Here is a 14,533-nt window from a genome sequence, read left to right on the forward strand (position 1 = left end):
TAAATTATTAACCTGGTAAATAATGACATTCAATAAATAATAAAGCTGACCAAATCCCCAGTTCAGTCAGTAATATTAAAGCAAATGACCACTAAAGCAGATACATCTACAAATTGAGCTTTTGCCACCATAAACCCAAAAAAAAAAAAAAAAAATCCGGTTCAATCACAAAGATAACATTACAAAATGTTTAGGCGGTTCAGGCTAGCCTCGAAGTCACATGCTAATTGCTTAAGTGATTACATGTAACTTAAAATAATCTGTAAATAAAATAAAGTCAAAATGCGCCAAAATTGAAAAGAGCCGAGGATTAAACCATTTGATGTCACCAAATCAGCATTTTATATTTGGAATAATGACTTCATCAGAAGAAAATTCCATGTTAAAGAAGAGTGAAAAAATTAATCACCAAATCCTCGTATTTCATTTGTTCTTCTTAGTTGTTGGCTTGTCGTCTACATAGGGATACTCCGTTGGGGCGGACCACAATCCATACAGTATGACTAAGTGGAGACACAGAAGGAGAAGAGATGAATAAATGTTCGAAGGGTAGACATTCCAGCATAACTCCACCCCCATAAACAAAATCAATCTGCACATCACGACTCAAACACAAGAACAGCACAGTTAACAAAAGTTATAGAAATACTGATGCAACATTAATCGATGAACAAACTACACAAGTTACCGAAGCAATGTTGGAAAAGGTGTTCTCCACAGCAGATAAGGCAAGCTATAGAAATACCTGCATGAGGAGACGTCCAGTTCCAGTTAAGATAAAGATCTGTAACCTTCAATGGCTATTTGTTTACGTTACATTATGACAACAGCATGTGCCATGAAAGCTAATGGCTGGAAGAAAAAGTATTTTCAAAGAATGAGAAATGCTTCATCACTAGACATTAGAACATAAACTTGAAAAGTACTACCAAAGCATTCGGTAACTGTCCATTCAAGGAAAAAAGTAAGATATGTTAAAAAACAGTTCGTACTACACTAATATTTAAGTCCAAAATTTTTATTATACAACATCACAAAATTGATTTACATTAGTCCAAACTTTAAATATGTTTGCTCTTCCAATTGAGAATACAGCTGGGTCCGCTGAAGTAGGATCAAGTATAATAACAAACCAAATATATAAAACGGAATTTTGTCCTGCATACATACCACAAGTAGAACTGATAATGCAAAGAGCGAGCACACACAATGCCAATAAAATTCCCAGCAAACATAGTTGTTACAATATCTGAAAAGTGAAATGACATTCCCATTATTAGTGTTCAAGAGATGGTTTTAAAAAAAAAAATCAATCAAAAGGAAATATCTCTGAACATACGAACTAATTTCACGTTGGAATATCAAAACTTACGTTCTTTCTTCAGGATCCTGGATGATGAATTGCTAGAACTCAAACCAGCAAACTTCATCTTCATAGCGACATATCTGGAGTGTAAAAAGTTGAGAAGTCCACCTTCATGCCTGCAAACAACCAAACAAAAAGTAACTGACATATAGTAAATCAAGCGTCTTTTATGTAGGTCCATTAGTAAGCAGCCACATGCAATGTAGATGAAGAATAGATCAAAAAAATTTTCTTAAGCTTTGCATTTCCTCAATGTTGTAACTTAAGTATGTTCCCTTGCATGCACTTAAAATTATACTTGTTAAGGGAAAAAAAGAGCCACTTTTACTTACTTGCACCATCTATAATGAGAAAAAGCTGCAAGTACCACAAGATGAGTGGTCAGCAAAGAGATTGCAAACCCCTTCGATACGAAAACTGGTTCAGGAACGAACTTGAAGTTAACTGACCTAAAATAAAAGATTGAAAATGGTAACAAGTAAAAAAGATTGAGAATGGTAACAAGTAAAAATTGTATGCATGGTACGATTATGGTAATGCAGCTCAAAATCATAATGACAAGAATCAGTGAATCTCCATGCTATAATATTGTCAACCTTTAGTGGTTAAACAAAACCTACAGGAAAATTGATTAGGTGACCAAAATCTACAATACTTGGATAACCGACAACTTATGCAAGTCACTAATTTAAAGTACAGTTGTATCATAGTCATTGAATTCAGCAGACAAGTATACCCTCACGAATTTACAATCTCACAAAGAGGAGAAAGAGGAACGGAAAGATGAGGGAGCAGCATGGGGTGGTGGTGATAGTGTTATGAGGGTATACAGTAAATTGGATAATTTCTAAGAAAGATAGTGGACTTGCAATAACTGTGCCTCTTGGTATGCCTAGGAAATTCAGATTCATCTAATTTACAACAGTATAGATCTTCAAAATGCTACAAACCGGAACTAACATTTTACAGAAAGCTATCCCCCAGAAAAGCATAACCAGATTTAAGAATTTTTAAAATGCTAATCTGATTGGAACAGTCACATCTAGGTTTGTGGGCTGCAACATATCTAGCTAATTCTTAATGAGGAGCGTAACCATAGAAAACATGATACTTCAGAGTGCTTGACAACCACAATTATGACAATGTTATTGCCTGTATCAGACATCAATATCATAAATCCAAATACATTTGAGAAAAATTTCTGTTAACAGACAATCTACAACACTACAACAAAACCCAAGCCAAGATGCTTTTCAACCAACCCACCCCCCCCCCCCCCCCCCCAAACCCAAAACCCAAAAAAAAAAAATTTGCAGTGAATGACAATCATCTGTATAAAGGTCTATAACAATAATCCCAACCACAAAGCTAAGCAACAAGTACCAGAAGTGGATGAAGACACGCCCAAGATTGAAGGCTCTTGATACGTATGCGACTGGATGTGATATGAGAAAAGGAAACCCAAAAAGAATCTGCAGAACCATTCACAAAATACACGGAGAGGTTTGATCACATTGAACACACAATGCCCCCTACCTCAGCATCAAGTTGCAGCAGCAGCTCAACTCACCTAAAAAAGTTGAAGATCAGATCAAAGATTGCAGATAGCCTACTTCCTATGTAAAAACATTATTCTGTTGAAGTGTTTTTTTTTTGGAACAAAACTTTAAAATTAGATTTTGAAAATATCCAATTGTGTAATCGAGAATGCCAATATGATGATTAGTCTCCTAGAACCACAAAGCAATGGGGTAGGTACCTGCACTAATGCAGCACTAGCTAATGTTGATATGACACCAAAGATGCCCAAAGCCTACAGAAAGAGAGTTCCAAAACATGGAGTAATTATTGAGCGATTCTAATAGGAGATCCAAGTAAAAACTTCGATGAATGTAATTAATCCTTACTCGAGGTTGGTATACCTTTAACAAGAGAAGAAATAATGGTGGAGCATATAGGAGCACATTCATCTTGATTGAAACTGCCACACTGACCCAAAAAATAAATAGATAAATAAAAGAAGGGAGAGGGGTTGGGTGCTGGAAGTTAAATTTTGAAATGTGTGATATAAGTGTGAACACTACCTGAAAATAATCAAGCCCAAGTGCCACCTCTGATCAAGTAGTAAGGCCAATGCAGCATGAAGGAATGTCATGGCGAAACAGTCATTAAAGAGACGAAGCACAAATATTGAGTGTACTCTTTTTGAGAGACAAAGCAAACTAAGACCCCACCATGGAAGCTGAAATACATGTTAAGAACAACAAAAGTGATATCAGAGTTCAGTTAAATAAAAAATTTGAAAAAAAAAATGTAGAAAATGCACTATATATATATAAAACAAATTAGAAGATGCTTTTTTTTGAAGCGGACAATAACTTTAGAGGCATACAATTTGAAAGGTTAAAGTTGAATGTATCAGTGGAAATCAGGGTGAAGGAACCTCCAACTGCCTAAAGGGGTACAAAGGGAGAACTCTAGATTGCCAAAGAACTGTAACAGAGAAACCTCTTGTTGGCTCATCCACTATAGAAAAATTAGTATGCAACAAGCTAATCATAGTACCTAGAAAATAGACAACCATCTGAACTATGCCTAATAAAGCTCATTCCACTATCCACGGTGTCCTATAGAATCCTTTAAGTTAGAAACATTTTACCAGCATCTACGAAGGCAAAATACCTTCAATTTATAATGCAGCCTCCAAATGCTCCCAGAACTTAGACCCCTAAATCTCTCATGCTGCTCACAAAATATGTACTCTAGTTTCCCTGTGAAAAATTTACCCTTGAGCTTTTTCATGCAGAATTTGGTTATGAGCTGGCATACGAGAAATTCAATATGCATACTGCTGAAGCCACAACAGGGACATGCAGGAGTCTAGAAAACAAAAAGGCTAGAACTTCAGCTTTAAAACATTAGTTATCATACCACGTCTGTCTTCACATATACGGATAAGACGATTCCCAGATTAATAAGGTATAAAAAGGCAAAAAATATCTGCACCACAGCAAAAGAAAAAACAAACATAAGAAAATTAGTATGAGCATGCAAGGGAAAACTGATAAGTATGTGTCAATCCTACCAAATTGTTTATCAAGATGTATCAACACAAAGACTTACCAATCGTTCACAATCGATTTCAATATTGCAAGCCAATTTTTGAACTCAAAATATGCAGTCGAGATATGGTTTACAACTTTTAACTTTAAATGTCCACCGAAAGCAATGTATCTGAACATGAAATATTAGAAAACAAAATGCATGGAGAAACCAGATCACCCACCTGAGCTGAATAGACCTCCCCTCCTGTAATATATTGAATAGCAGAATAAACGTAAAGAAACCCAGCTGGATATACAAGAGGCCCAGTGTCCCCTTTCAAGTTGCTGTAATCTCTTTCCCCTTCAAGAAACCCACTCACCTGATCAATAATCAGACTATTTCATATCAACACTCATCCAAACTGAGAATCAATGTGAAATTGTTATTATCGTCTAGCTAGTATTGTTAATTGATTTAACTAAAATTCTGATAATTAACAAAAGGAATGACGTAAAAAAAAACCTGTGACATGTAAGCGTCCCAGTCAATCTTGGTATCTGAAAATAGTATAATAGAGCCATTACAATAAAACATTTACTCAGGAAACCATCAGTATCAGTAAATAAGAGAGATGTAGAGATCTTACAAGGGACGTAGGTGATAATAAGAGCGACGAGCAGGGCATCCATGATAATTAGACCAAAAGCAAAGGCAACTTTTGAACTTTTAAAAATTCCGAGAAAGGAAGCATCGTGTTTGACATGAGTCGCTGATCGTCGCGCCATGGTCCTGGCTTCTCTATTTTGTTTCGCCTCGAAATATGCTCAAGCTCAAACCATCTCCCCACATATCAATGAATTTTTAAGAGAGCATCAAAACGGTGTGTTTAGATTTCCGGGTCGTGGGTAAGAGTACAACACAGGCCCAACATAATGCGTCAAATCATGAGCTTGCTCAGGCCCAAATGAAGATAGCCCCATAGGGTCAGCCGATAAGCTCCGACCCAAAAGGCTGACTGCCTGAGATAGGGTTAACACTTTACAGGAGTGAGCGGCGAATGTGAATTAATTGTAAATGCCACATGAAAATTGTACGAGCCATTCGAGTAATTTATGTGTGTGGAAATATAAATAAGAGAGATTGTTGCGTTATATAGTCACGTAAGATACATAATTTTTTAACTGTCGTTTGATGAAAATTTAACGATTGTGAAAATATAAAATAATAAGATCATATTATTTTTATAATTGTTAAATTTTCATCCAACGACTACGAAAAAATCACGTATATTGTATGATTATATAACATAACAAAAGTCATAAATAAGATATATATGTATATTGAAAAACCTTTATTAGGAGGGGGTGAAGTGGAGACTTCAATTTTTCTTTCATTTCATATTACTTTCCATAGCGATCCCGCTTTCCCGGAGTCGCTGTTGTTGTTGACGTTGTTCCGCATGCAATTAGACGCGCGTATTTGCACTATTTCAGAGTGTCTGCTGGACCCACCTGAAGCCCGTCGGCAGAGGCGTAGCCACTAATTCTTTTAGAAATCTTTTTAAATTTCATAATTAAAATTAAATAAAATAAAAGAATTACGTAAGTTTTTTAAAATTAATAATAAATTTGTCTAGAAAATTTATCTCAATAAAATTAAGGTGAAATGTATTGATAAAATGCATAATTATTTTTCGATTAAATTTGTCCCGAGTTGACTATGTCGGTGAGAGATAACAATTAGCAGACAAAAGCATCAGCACAAAATTCTCAACTGATAGTGATTAATTTAATCAAGAATGCTCTTCAGATCTTATCTGAAGCCACTGTTATGCCCACGCGTTAGTGAACCCAGCTTCCACAATCCCTCTTCGACGTCGGCTATGGATAAAAAATAAACCGGTATATATAAAGCCAAAAGATCAAATCACCCTCCGGCACTGCAGTGCTAGCCACGTGTTACCGTCATGTCCACTTCTTACCGCCACCTATGCCCACGTGTCTCTCCTGGTTTTATCGTCCCATTATTAATGAGAGCACAACACGCGCGCTCTCCTCCATATAAAAGGACCACCGCGAAATTCCCCTTCTTACAGCACGAAATTTCAGTTGCTTAATTAATTCCTCTTTCTGTTTAGCAAAGGCGCGATCGCACTTCATGGCCACAGAAAACCTTAAGAAGCGTACTAGGGATGATCGTAATGACTCAGACGACACTGCCAACGTGGACAAGGACAACGAGGTCATCAAAGGTGGCAAACGAAATAATCATCAGAGGAAAATGGTCATGGCCAAACGCGGCCTCAAATCACTATCCATGGCAGTGGCTCTCCCTCTTTCTCTCACTCTCTTAAACATTTACTTCAACGGGTCAAGTGACCGCTACGTCAAGCAAGAAAAGCCCTTCTGGTTCCCTTCTTTGTTGGTGCTGCATACGGCCAGCTTGGCTTCAACTTTCTTGATGGGTCTCTCGTCTTGGCTTGTTTGGGCCGAAGGCGGCTTCCACAAGAAACCCACGGTTTTGTATCTTTGTTTGGCTCAACTCGGCCTGAGCTTGGCTTGGGATCCCATTGTGTTCCACTTAGGAGCCTACTGGGCTGGGTTGGTTGTTTCTACGGCTTTGTCTGGGTCTTTGGTTTGGTACTGTCGAGTGGTCGAGGAGGTGAATCCAATCGCTGGTGATCTGATGAAACCTTGTGTGGCCTGGGCTGCGCTCTTGTCCCTCGTTAATCTGAAGCTCGTCTTTAGCTGAATTTTGGCGGTCAATGAATGTTGTTATGTACTTCTGTTATAAACAACGACCAAATCAAACTTCACGGTTAATAAGCAGCGAATATTTCACCGTTATATATCGATAATGCACTTACTGAATCTTGTATCAATTTTCAATTTTCTTGTTGGATTTGATTTTTACCCTGAAGAGTTACTCTTATATATAGTGGTTATTTTTTATAAGAGAAGTGTTCCTTTTCCTATACAAAATGTAATTTTTTTTAATAAGTCTTAGAGGAGAAAGTATTTGTTTCTTAAATAAAAATCTCTCTAAATAAGTTAATAATCTAAAAAAATTTTATTAAAAAATGGAGTCATATTTCCCAACAATAATCGTCAACTGCTGATTTAAAAGAAAAAAGAGTAATTAAAATTTTTCTTGAATTGATTATTACTTCTTCTATTTAAGTAATAACCAAAAAGAAAATATATACTATTACAGCACAAATAATTTTTATGTATTCATGTAAAATTATGATCTTAATTTGAATCGGTTATAAATAAGTATGGATTTTTTTTAATAAGTCATAATTTTTCAGACTCTACAATTAGGAAAACGTCTTTGCACAATAGTAATTATCTAATTTTAGAAAATAACTTTATGTTAGTTTTTTAAAATCATATTAATCTTTTTATCAATATTTACACATTAAATGTGACATGCTCAATTAATTAATTACATATCTTTTGCAATATGTATAATTAAGTCAATACAATAATTTTATCATTATAAATCTATTAAGTTATAACCTCATTATATTAATAAAATTATTATGATCCTAACATTATAACTATAGAGATATTTTTAATTTGGTCCTAAAATTATGGCAATAGAAAGGTTTTATTATAATTGTTAAAAGATTTTTATCATTATAAATCTATTAAGTTATAACCTCATTATATTAATAAAATTATTATGATCCTAACATTATAACTATAGAGATATTTTTAATTTGGTCCTAAAATTATGGCAATAGAAAGGTTTTATTATAATTGTTAAAAGATGTGTGACGAGAAAAGAAGAAAAAATTAATGATGAAGTAATTGAGTAATTAGATAGTAGGTTAATTGTATCAAGAGTAAGACTATTTAAATTCATTAATTTACTCTTTACACTCATCATTAAATAAATTTTTTTATCACTAATTTATCTTAACTAAATTACATATAAGAACAATAAGATTTAAACAATTTTTTTTTTTAAAAAGAACTATAATTTCATTACACCTATTTTTTGATAAATCATGCTTGACTCTTTCTCTGCTGCATATAAATTTAGTTGTTAGTGTCCATTTGATATGTCTAGTGGTCATAAATGCTTATTTAATCTCATAAGTTATTTTTAAATTTTTGTTACATTTGGTATTTTTTTTATTAGAATTTTGAAAGTTAAATAAATTATTTTATCTCTACTAATAAAAGCTCAACTTTTAAGTTTTTGATAATAAAGGTTAAAATTTTTTAAAATATTTAAATATCTAAAATATTATTTATTTTTTTGGCAATCTTATTCCTATATTTTTACATTTGATCAGAATTTAAATGCCCAAAAAAAAAAATCAGAAATAAAAAAAGAGGTTAAATATTTTATAGAAGAAGTCCCAAAACAAAGAACTATAATTATCTCTTGAGTTTTTGCCTTGAGAAAGAACTTGATATTGCTTTCTTTGCTTCTCTTCGTCTTTACATAATCTTCAAATTCTGGTAATCAAGAAACAAAACAAAGAATAATTACGCCAGCATTTCTTGTATATCATATCATTACCCTACATTATGAAGAATGAAGATGTTATTTTATGTTAAAATTCTTTTGGTAAAGCCAACAGTATTATATATGAAGCAAAACCACAAGGGCTAGGAAACAGGGGGAAAAAAATTATTCTTGCTTTTAAGAAGACGGCCCCTGTTTAGCTTTAAATCTCTTGTCAATTAATTAAAAAATAAATTGGATTATGTGTGAAGTTAGAAAAGGAATACCTGTTTTTGGAGAGATTAGAGAGATTGATGTTGTAACAGTAAATGTAGAGAAGTTAATAATAGGTGAAAAAAAAAATGAAAACAACAATATTTTAGTTGAGGTTGTTTTTGAGATTTTATAAATTGCATAGAGTTAAAAATTAATATCTAAATTTTAATGATGTTTCATTGACAAAATAAATTTAATAACTTAAAATTATGATTCAAATAATCTTACCTTTATATCAATTATAAAATTTATTATCTAATAAATAAATGTAGTATGATAATTAAACGGTGACAATTATCATTATTGTTAGCAATTTAGCACGGACGATTAACAAACACACAATTATTGGTGTAAGCTGATTTTTACTGCACTTGGTAACATATGATCATTTTCCTTTTACTTTGCTTAGAAAAAAGAAAATTTGCATTTACCTTATAAAACTCAGGGGTGTCTGCCCAGGCCCGGCCGGCGTGACGTGTCTGAAAAAAACCAAATATCAACCAGTCTAGCAACTATGGCGGTGTTTGGGTAATGGGCACGCGCGCTTTCCTCTGATTCCGAACTCGAATCAATCAAACTTTTAGGTTTCCAACAAAACTCAGAAAATGATTGAGAGATGTTTAGGAGCTCAAAGGTCTAGGAAGTTCCACAGAGCTTTGCGCCAGTGCAAGGTCACAGCTCTCTGCCTTGTCCTCACTGTCGTCGTCCTTCGTGGTATCATCGGAGCCGGTGAATTCGGTACTCCTGAGAAGGACTTTTACGAAATACGTAACCGCCTCTATTTCCCCTCCAGAAAGCGCGGAGGGGACCCACACCGAGTCCTCGAAGAACGCCGGACGACGTCATCTTCCTTCGCCACCCACGATCGCAATCACAATAAAAACAATTACGACGAATTTAATGTCAAAATGTTTATGGAGGATAACGGAGAAGACGACGAAAAACCGGACCCAAACGAGCCTTACTCTCGCGGGCCGAAAATCTCAAATTGGGACGCGCAAAGAGCACAGTGGCTAAATGAAAACCCTGATTTCGCCAATTTTATAAACAAGAAGCCACGTGTGCTACTGGTGACAGGATCGTCGCCGAAAGCGTGTGAGAATCCGGTAGGTGATCATTATTTGTTGAAATCGATTAAAAACAAGATTGATTATTGTAGAGTGCACGGATTAGAGATATTTTACAGCACGGCTCTTCTAGATGCTGAAATGGCAGGCTTTTGGGCGAAGCTTCCGTTGATAAGAAACTTGTTATTGGGTCATCCGGAGGTGGAGTTTTTATGGTGGATGGACAGTGATGCTATGTTTACTGATATGACATTTGAGGTGCCATGGGAGAGGTATAAAGATTACAATTTAGTTATGCACGGATGGAATGAGATGGTTTATGATCAAAAGAACTGGATTGGATTGAATACTGGGAGTTTTCTGTTGAGGAATTGTCAGTGGTCGTTGGATATCCTTGATGCATGGGCTCCGATGGGACCAAAAGGGAAAGTTAGGGATGATGCAGGGAAGAAATTGACAAAGGAGCTTAAGGATAGGCCGGCTTTTGAAGCAGATGATCAGTCCGCAATGGTTTACTCGTTGGCAACTGAGAGGGATAAGTGGGGTGATAAGGTTTATCTTGAGAGTGAATATTATTTGCATGTTAATTGGGCTATTTTAGTTGATAGGTACGAGGAAATGATTGAGAAGTATCGTCCGGGATTAGGTGATCATAGGTGGCCTCTAGTGACTCATTTCGTAGGTTGCAAGCCTTGTGCCAAGTTTGGGGATAACCTGGCTGAGAGGTGCTTGAGGCAGATGGATCGAGCCTTTACTTTTGGTGATAATCAGATACTTCGAACTTATGGCTTCACTCATAAGTCATTGGCCAGTGGACGAGTTAAGAGGGTTAGGAATGAGACAAGAAATCCACTCGAGGTTAAAGATAAGGTTCGATTGCTTTCCCCACCATATAAAGCTGTCAAGGTACCCTCTTCTTGATCTGGTTCTTGTTTTGCTACTTACGTTAAAGTAGCAATTGTTGTGCTTGTAGCAGTTGCTATCAGTGTAATTTGTCAGATCTGTAGATACTATTCTTTTGTTCATTGTGAATGTTTGATTTGTGAAAATGTAATGCTTCCCTAAGCAAAAAAAGCTAATGAAAATTTTGTAATTATTCAATTTTGTAGGTTATTAGGAACTTGGTGTGTTTTCATAATGTGGTACAGATATCTCATAGATTAATGGTGAAAAGATGGTGACATTTTCTTCCAGCAGCTGCCTAACTGTTCAAATGACTGCATGATAAAATAGTATAATCAGTGGTTATATCGTCCATCACTGACATCAATTGTCCAATTATGGTCACGGACTATCGCTGTGGTGATCCTTGTTATTTAGGATGATTAGATGATCTCAATCTGAAGGAAATGATATAATTCATTCATGGTTATGGTCCATTTCGTGCGAGGAAGCGTTTTTGCTATATGGTTTATATGCAATTTATTTGAAGTGTTGCGCACATGCATTTCACTTTGCAACTTATCTTGAACAAGTTAATCTCATTTAGTTAAGCATTGATGTTGGAGTGACAACCGCAAATTTTCCCCTCGCCTATACTATGTTATCTTTAAACTGATTTCTGTAGATCCTCTTGTTAAAATTCTCTAGTTGAAGCTTTGATAAGCTGTTGTTCGCTGGTCTGTATTTGTCTATTTCACTGTGCAGAACACTTGATTCATTAGTGCTCTTTGTGGGTAATGGGTAATCTGGATGGTAGTTATGCAATAGCTATTGACTGCTCTGTTTTGTCTCTAGGCAGTTACTGGTCATCCACTTGATTGGATGCCACCGTTGTGGAGGTTTTTTGGGGATAACATTAATAGGAGAAAATTAATTCGGCACTCACGGTTGATGAACCAATTTTTATTTCCCTTTGGTTTAAGATTAAAAGCTAAAAGTTATCACTTTGCCAACCCAAACCTTTACCACATGGGCCAAGGTGGTGATGCTCAGATGCACTAGTTATGGATTTACGATGAATTGGATGGACATGCTTATTTATCCAGAACTTGTTGACCAACACATTAGTGTGATAAGCAATCCCCTCAGGTCAATAATGAACTTGCATTGCTTCTCATATTAGGAGCATCAAATTGTGTATCACTAACTTATTGCTGCCCTGTTCTTTTGGCTTTTGATTAAAAAGTAGAGAGCTTGATATCATGTATTCTTGGTTTGTTTAAGTATGCAAGCATTCGTCAAATATTAGAAGAATTAATGCTGGCTCTTTCCTTCATATGATACGTGTTAGGTTTGTTGCTTCTCTGGTAGATGTGTCTTTCGGATTTGTAATACTCTTTTTCTATCTAAAACCCCACCCCCATCCCACCCCAAGCACGAACACATATTAAATTAATTATCCTCAGAGTTGGCGCGAGGGCAATCAATTGAGCTATTCCATTGGGGATTTTCAGTTGTTTTTATCCTTCCAGAATTAAAAAGCCATTTTAGAAATGATATTTTAGAATTCTATTGAATGTGGAGAAGTCCCTTTCTACTTCCATTGCAGTTCAAGTATTGATTGTTAACATCAATTATATCAATTGTCTTTTACAGAATTTCAAGCCAGTTCAGTCTCAAGCGAGAACTATGGATACCGTCTGATCTGTGTTGGTTGGAAGGAATTTATTTATTTGAGGCAAACTTTCATTCCAGCTATCTATCTGGAGCGTTGTGCACAAAAGGTCATGTAACTGTTATCTCAAATTCTTAGCTTGGCTAGGCCAGCTATATGCCAAAACCCAAGTCCCCTGTAATGTATATAGTTGAGTAATCTGGAGAAGCTATTCCGATTTACCTTTGCCAACTTCACATTAGACGATCCCTTGAGCTCCAACTTCGTTGTTGTATCATGTATGTAAACAGTCTTCACTTGTGTCACAAATTCTATGTTGCTTATGAGTTAGGCCGGTTAGTCCCACAATCAACAATGTTAGGGATCTTGATAATTGAGTTTTAAGTATTACTTTTCCTTTTTCTGTTGAGACTTGAGAGGAGAGTCTGTTGGGATAGTCATGTCACAGGTTAAGGCAAGCAAGAAAATGTATGGATGGCTTTTCAATTCTACTCTGCCATAGCCAAACGATAGAAATTGTGTTTTTAACTTATGAAGTGAAAAAAGAAAAATTGCGTGACATTTGCATTTGTGACACGAATTTAATTTTTTAGGTTATCTCTGGTAATCAAAGGAGAAGTATTTGGTAGAAAAATTATTTTATGCCGAGACAGTCTGATTTTGAGTCGATAGAGCTAGTAATGCTAACTCACCGATTGATTATAATCTTGAAGTTACAATATCCATATATTATTTATCAACAATGAGGATTGGAGAATCCATTCACGCTTGATAAAGCATAATTTATTAGTTAAATCTTACAATAACCTCAACTGGAAAAAAAAAACGAAAAACAAAGTTTTGAGCTTTGACAAGAATAAATAAATAAATAAATAACAGTAGAATTTTGTTAAATTTATACCCAATAAATTAATAATCATAATTAAATAATAATTTTTATCAGTCCTGATTTTAGTAAATGTGCTAAATTAGTAATTTGATAAATTTATTAGACAATGATTTTTTAAAATATTTTTTAATAGAACTCAATTAATACACAAATTATTAAATTAACTAATTTGAAATTAAATACATATAGTTATGACAGTTTTGTAAAGTAATTTTTTTAATATTGTTTGTTTCTTCATAAAATTAGTACTTTATGTATTTTATCAATCATTTTTGGTTTCTTTACACTTTTTAGATGAGAAGTTATTATTGTACTGTATATGCTATGTTAACGTAAATAAAAGAGAGATCAATTTAATATATTACTATATAATTGTGATCCAGCTATGTAATAGTCAATGGATTAGTAAATAACTAATTTACTCAATTAAAATTATATCATACAATTAAACATAATCATTTTATTCTCACATTATACAACCTCCTTGTACTTTATAAAAATTCTTATTATAAGGGTAATATTATTTTTCTAAATTAATTTATTGATAAGATAATATATTTTTTTACATACAAGACTATTAAATAAATAATTAAACCTGTCCAGTTAGATGAGAGCATTAAAATTTAATTTAGTATAAATTTTCAAATAAAACTTTTTTAAATAGAATTTTTATTAGTAAAGTTTTCGTAAGTAAAGCTTTTACCTAAATATTTTTATTATTTAATTGTGAAGACAAATTTTTATTAAAAATATAAAATTATTTTCATAGATAAATTTTTTAAAATAATATTATAAAAAATAATAAACTAATTAAATAAATTAAGAATATTTTAAATATTTTAATATTAAAAAATTTCCAACCTATATTCTCA

The 14,533-nt window shown here is 34.1% G+C and overlaps 3 protein-coding genes across 6 annotated transcripts; 2 read left to right on the forward strand and 1 right to left on the reverse strand.

Annotated features, from left to right (window-relative positions):
* Positions 1–143: 143 nt before the first annotated feature.
* On the reverse strand, positions 144–5,260 carry LOC102617688 (dol-P-Man:Man(5)GlcNAc(2)-PP-Dol alpha-1,3-mannosyltransferase). Of its 2 annotated transcripts, XM_006479855.4 has the most exons (13): positions 5,058–5,257; positions 4,934–4,968; positions 4,653–4,790; positions 4,298–4,366; positions 3,451–3,608; positions 3,289–3,355; positions 3,126–3,179; positions 2,750–2,838; positions 1,699–1,815; positions 1,373–1,482; positions 1,171–1,249; positions 689–745; positions 144–592 (listed from the first exon to the last, which is right to left on the reverse strand). In XM_006479855.4, the coding sequence occupies exons 1-13, from the start codon at positions 5,194–5,196 to the stop codon at positions 424–426; spliced, it is 1,281 nt and encodes a 426-aa protein (XP_006479918.1). In that variant the 5' UTR covers positions 5,197–5,257; the 3' UTR covers positions 144–423. The 2 variants fall into 2 exon arrangements, with proteins under 2 accessions (XP_006479918.1, XP_052292521.1); XM_052436561.1 differs by lacking the exon at positions 144–592 and having other exon boundaries at positions 729–852; positions 5,058–5,260.
* A 1,220-nt stretch (positions 5,261–6,480) lies between these two features.
* LOC102618150 (translocator protein homolog) lies at positions 6,481–7,330 on the forward strand. The gene has a single exon (XM_006479857.4). The coding sequence runs from the start codon at positions 6,569–6,571 to the stop codon at positions 7,160–7,162; it is 594 nt and encodes a 197-aa protein (XP_006479920.1). The 5' UTR covers positions 6,481–6,568; the 3' UTR covers positions 7,163–7,330.
* A 2,162-nt stretch (positions 7,331–9,492) lies between these two features.
* LOC102618433 (xyloglucan 6-xylosyltransferase 2) lies at positions 9,493–13,331 on the forward strand. 3 transcript variants are annotated; one of them, XM_025098444.2, is made up of 2 exons: positions 9,493–11,085; positions 12,754–13,331. In XM_025098444.2, the coding sequence occupies exons 1-2, from the start codon at positions 9,754–9,756 to the stop codon at positions 12,799–12,801; spliced, it is 1,380 nt and encodes a 459-aa protein (XP_024954212.1). In that variant the 5' UTR covers positions 9,493–9,753; the 3' UTR covers positions 12,802–13,331. The 3 variants fall into 3 exon arrangements, with proteins under 3 accessions (XP_024954212.1, XP_006479921.1, XP_006479922.1); XM_006479858.4 differs by lacking the exon at positions 12,754–13,331 and adding an exon at positions 11,325–11,408 and having other exon boundaries at positions 9,493–11,121; XM_006479859.3 differs by having other exon boundaries at positions 9,495–11,121.
* Positions 13,332–14,533: the final 1,202 nt, after the last annotated feature.

The sequence above is a fragment of the Citrus sinensis genome, chromosome 3 (assembly GCF_022201045.2).
Source record: "Citrus sinensis cultivar Valencia sweet orange chromosome 3, DVS_A1.0, whole genome shotgun sequence".
Classification (NCBI taxonomy): domain Eukaryota; kingdom Viridiplantae; phylum Streptophyta; class Magnoliopsida; order Sapindales; family Rutaceae; genus Citrus; species Citrus sinensis.

Excerpts from the sequence above, each read along its gene's own strand:
- LOC102618150 (XM_006479857.4), top strand. The coding sequence starts at position 6,569 with ATGGCCACAGAAAACCTTAAGAAGCGTACTAGGGATGATCGTAATGAC.
- LOC102618433 (XM_006479858.4), top strand. The coding sequence starts at position 9,754 with ATGATTGAGAGATGTTTAGGAGCTCAAAGGTCTAGGAAGTTCCACAGA. Across the intron at positions 11,122-11,324 it reads CACCATATAAAGCTGTCAAG|GTTATTAGGAACTTGGTGTG; the intron begins GTACCCTCTTCT and ends TCAATTTTGTAG.
- LOC102617688 (XM_006479855.4), bottom strand. The coding sequence starts at position 5,196 with ATGGCGCGACGATCAGCGACTCATGTCAAACACGATGCTTCCTTTCTC. Across the intron at positions 4,791-4,933 it reads GGGACGCTTACATGTCACAG|GTGAGTGGGTTTCTTGAAGG; the intron begins GTTTTTTTTTAC and ends ATTATTGATCAG. Across the intron at positions 3,180-3,288 it reads TATTTCTTCTCTTGTTAAAG|GCTTTGGGCATCTTTGGTGT; the intron begins GTATACCAACCT and ends CTCTTTCTGTAG.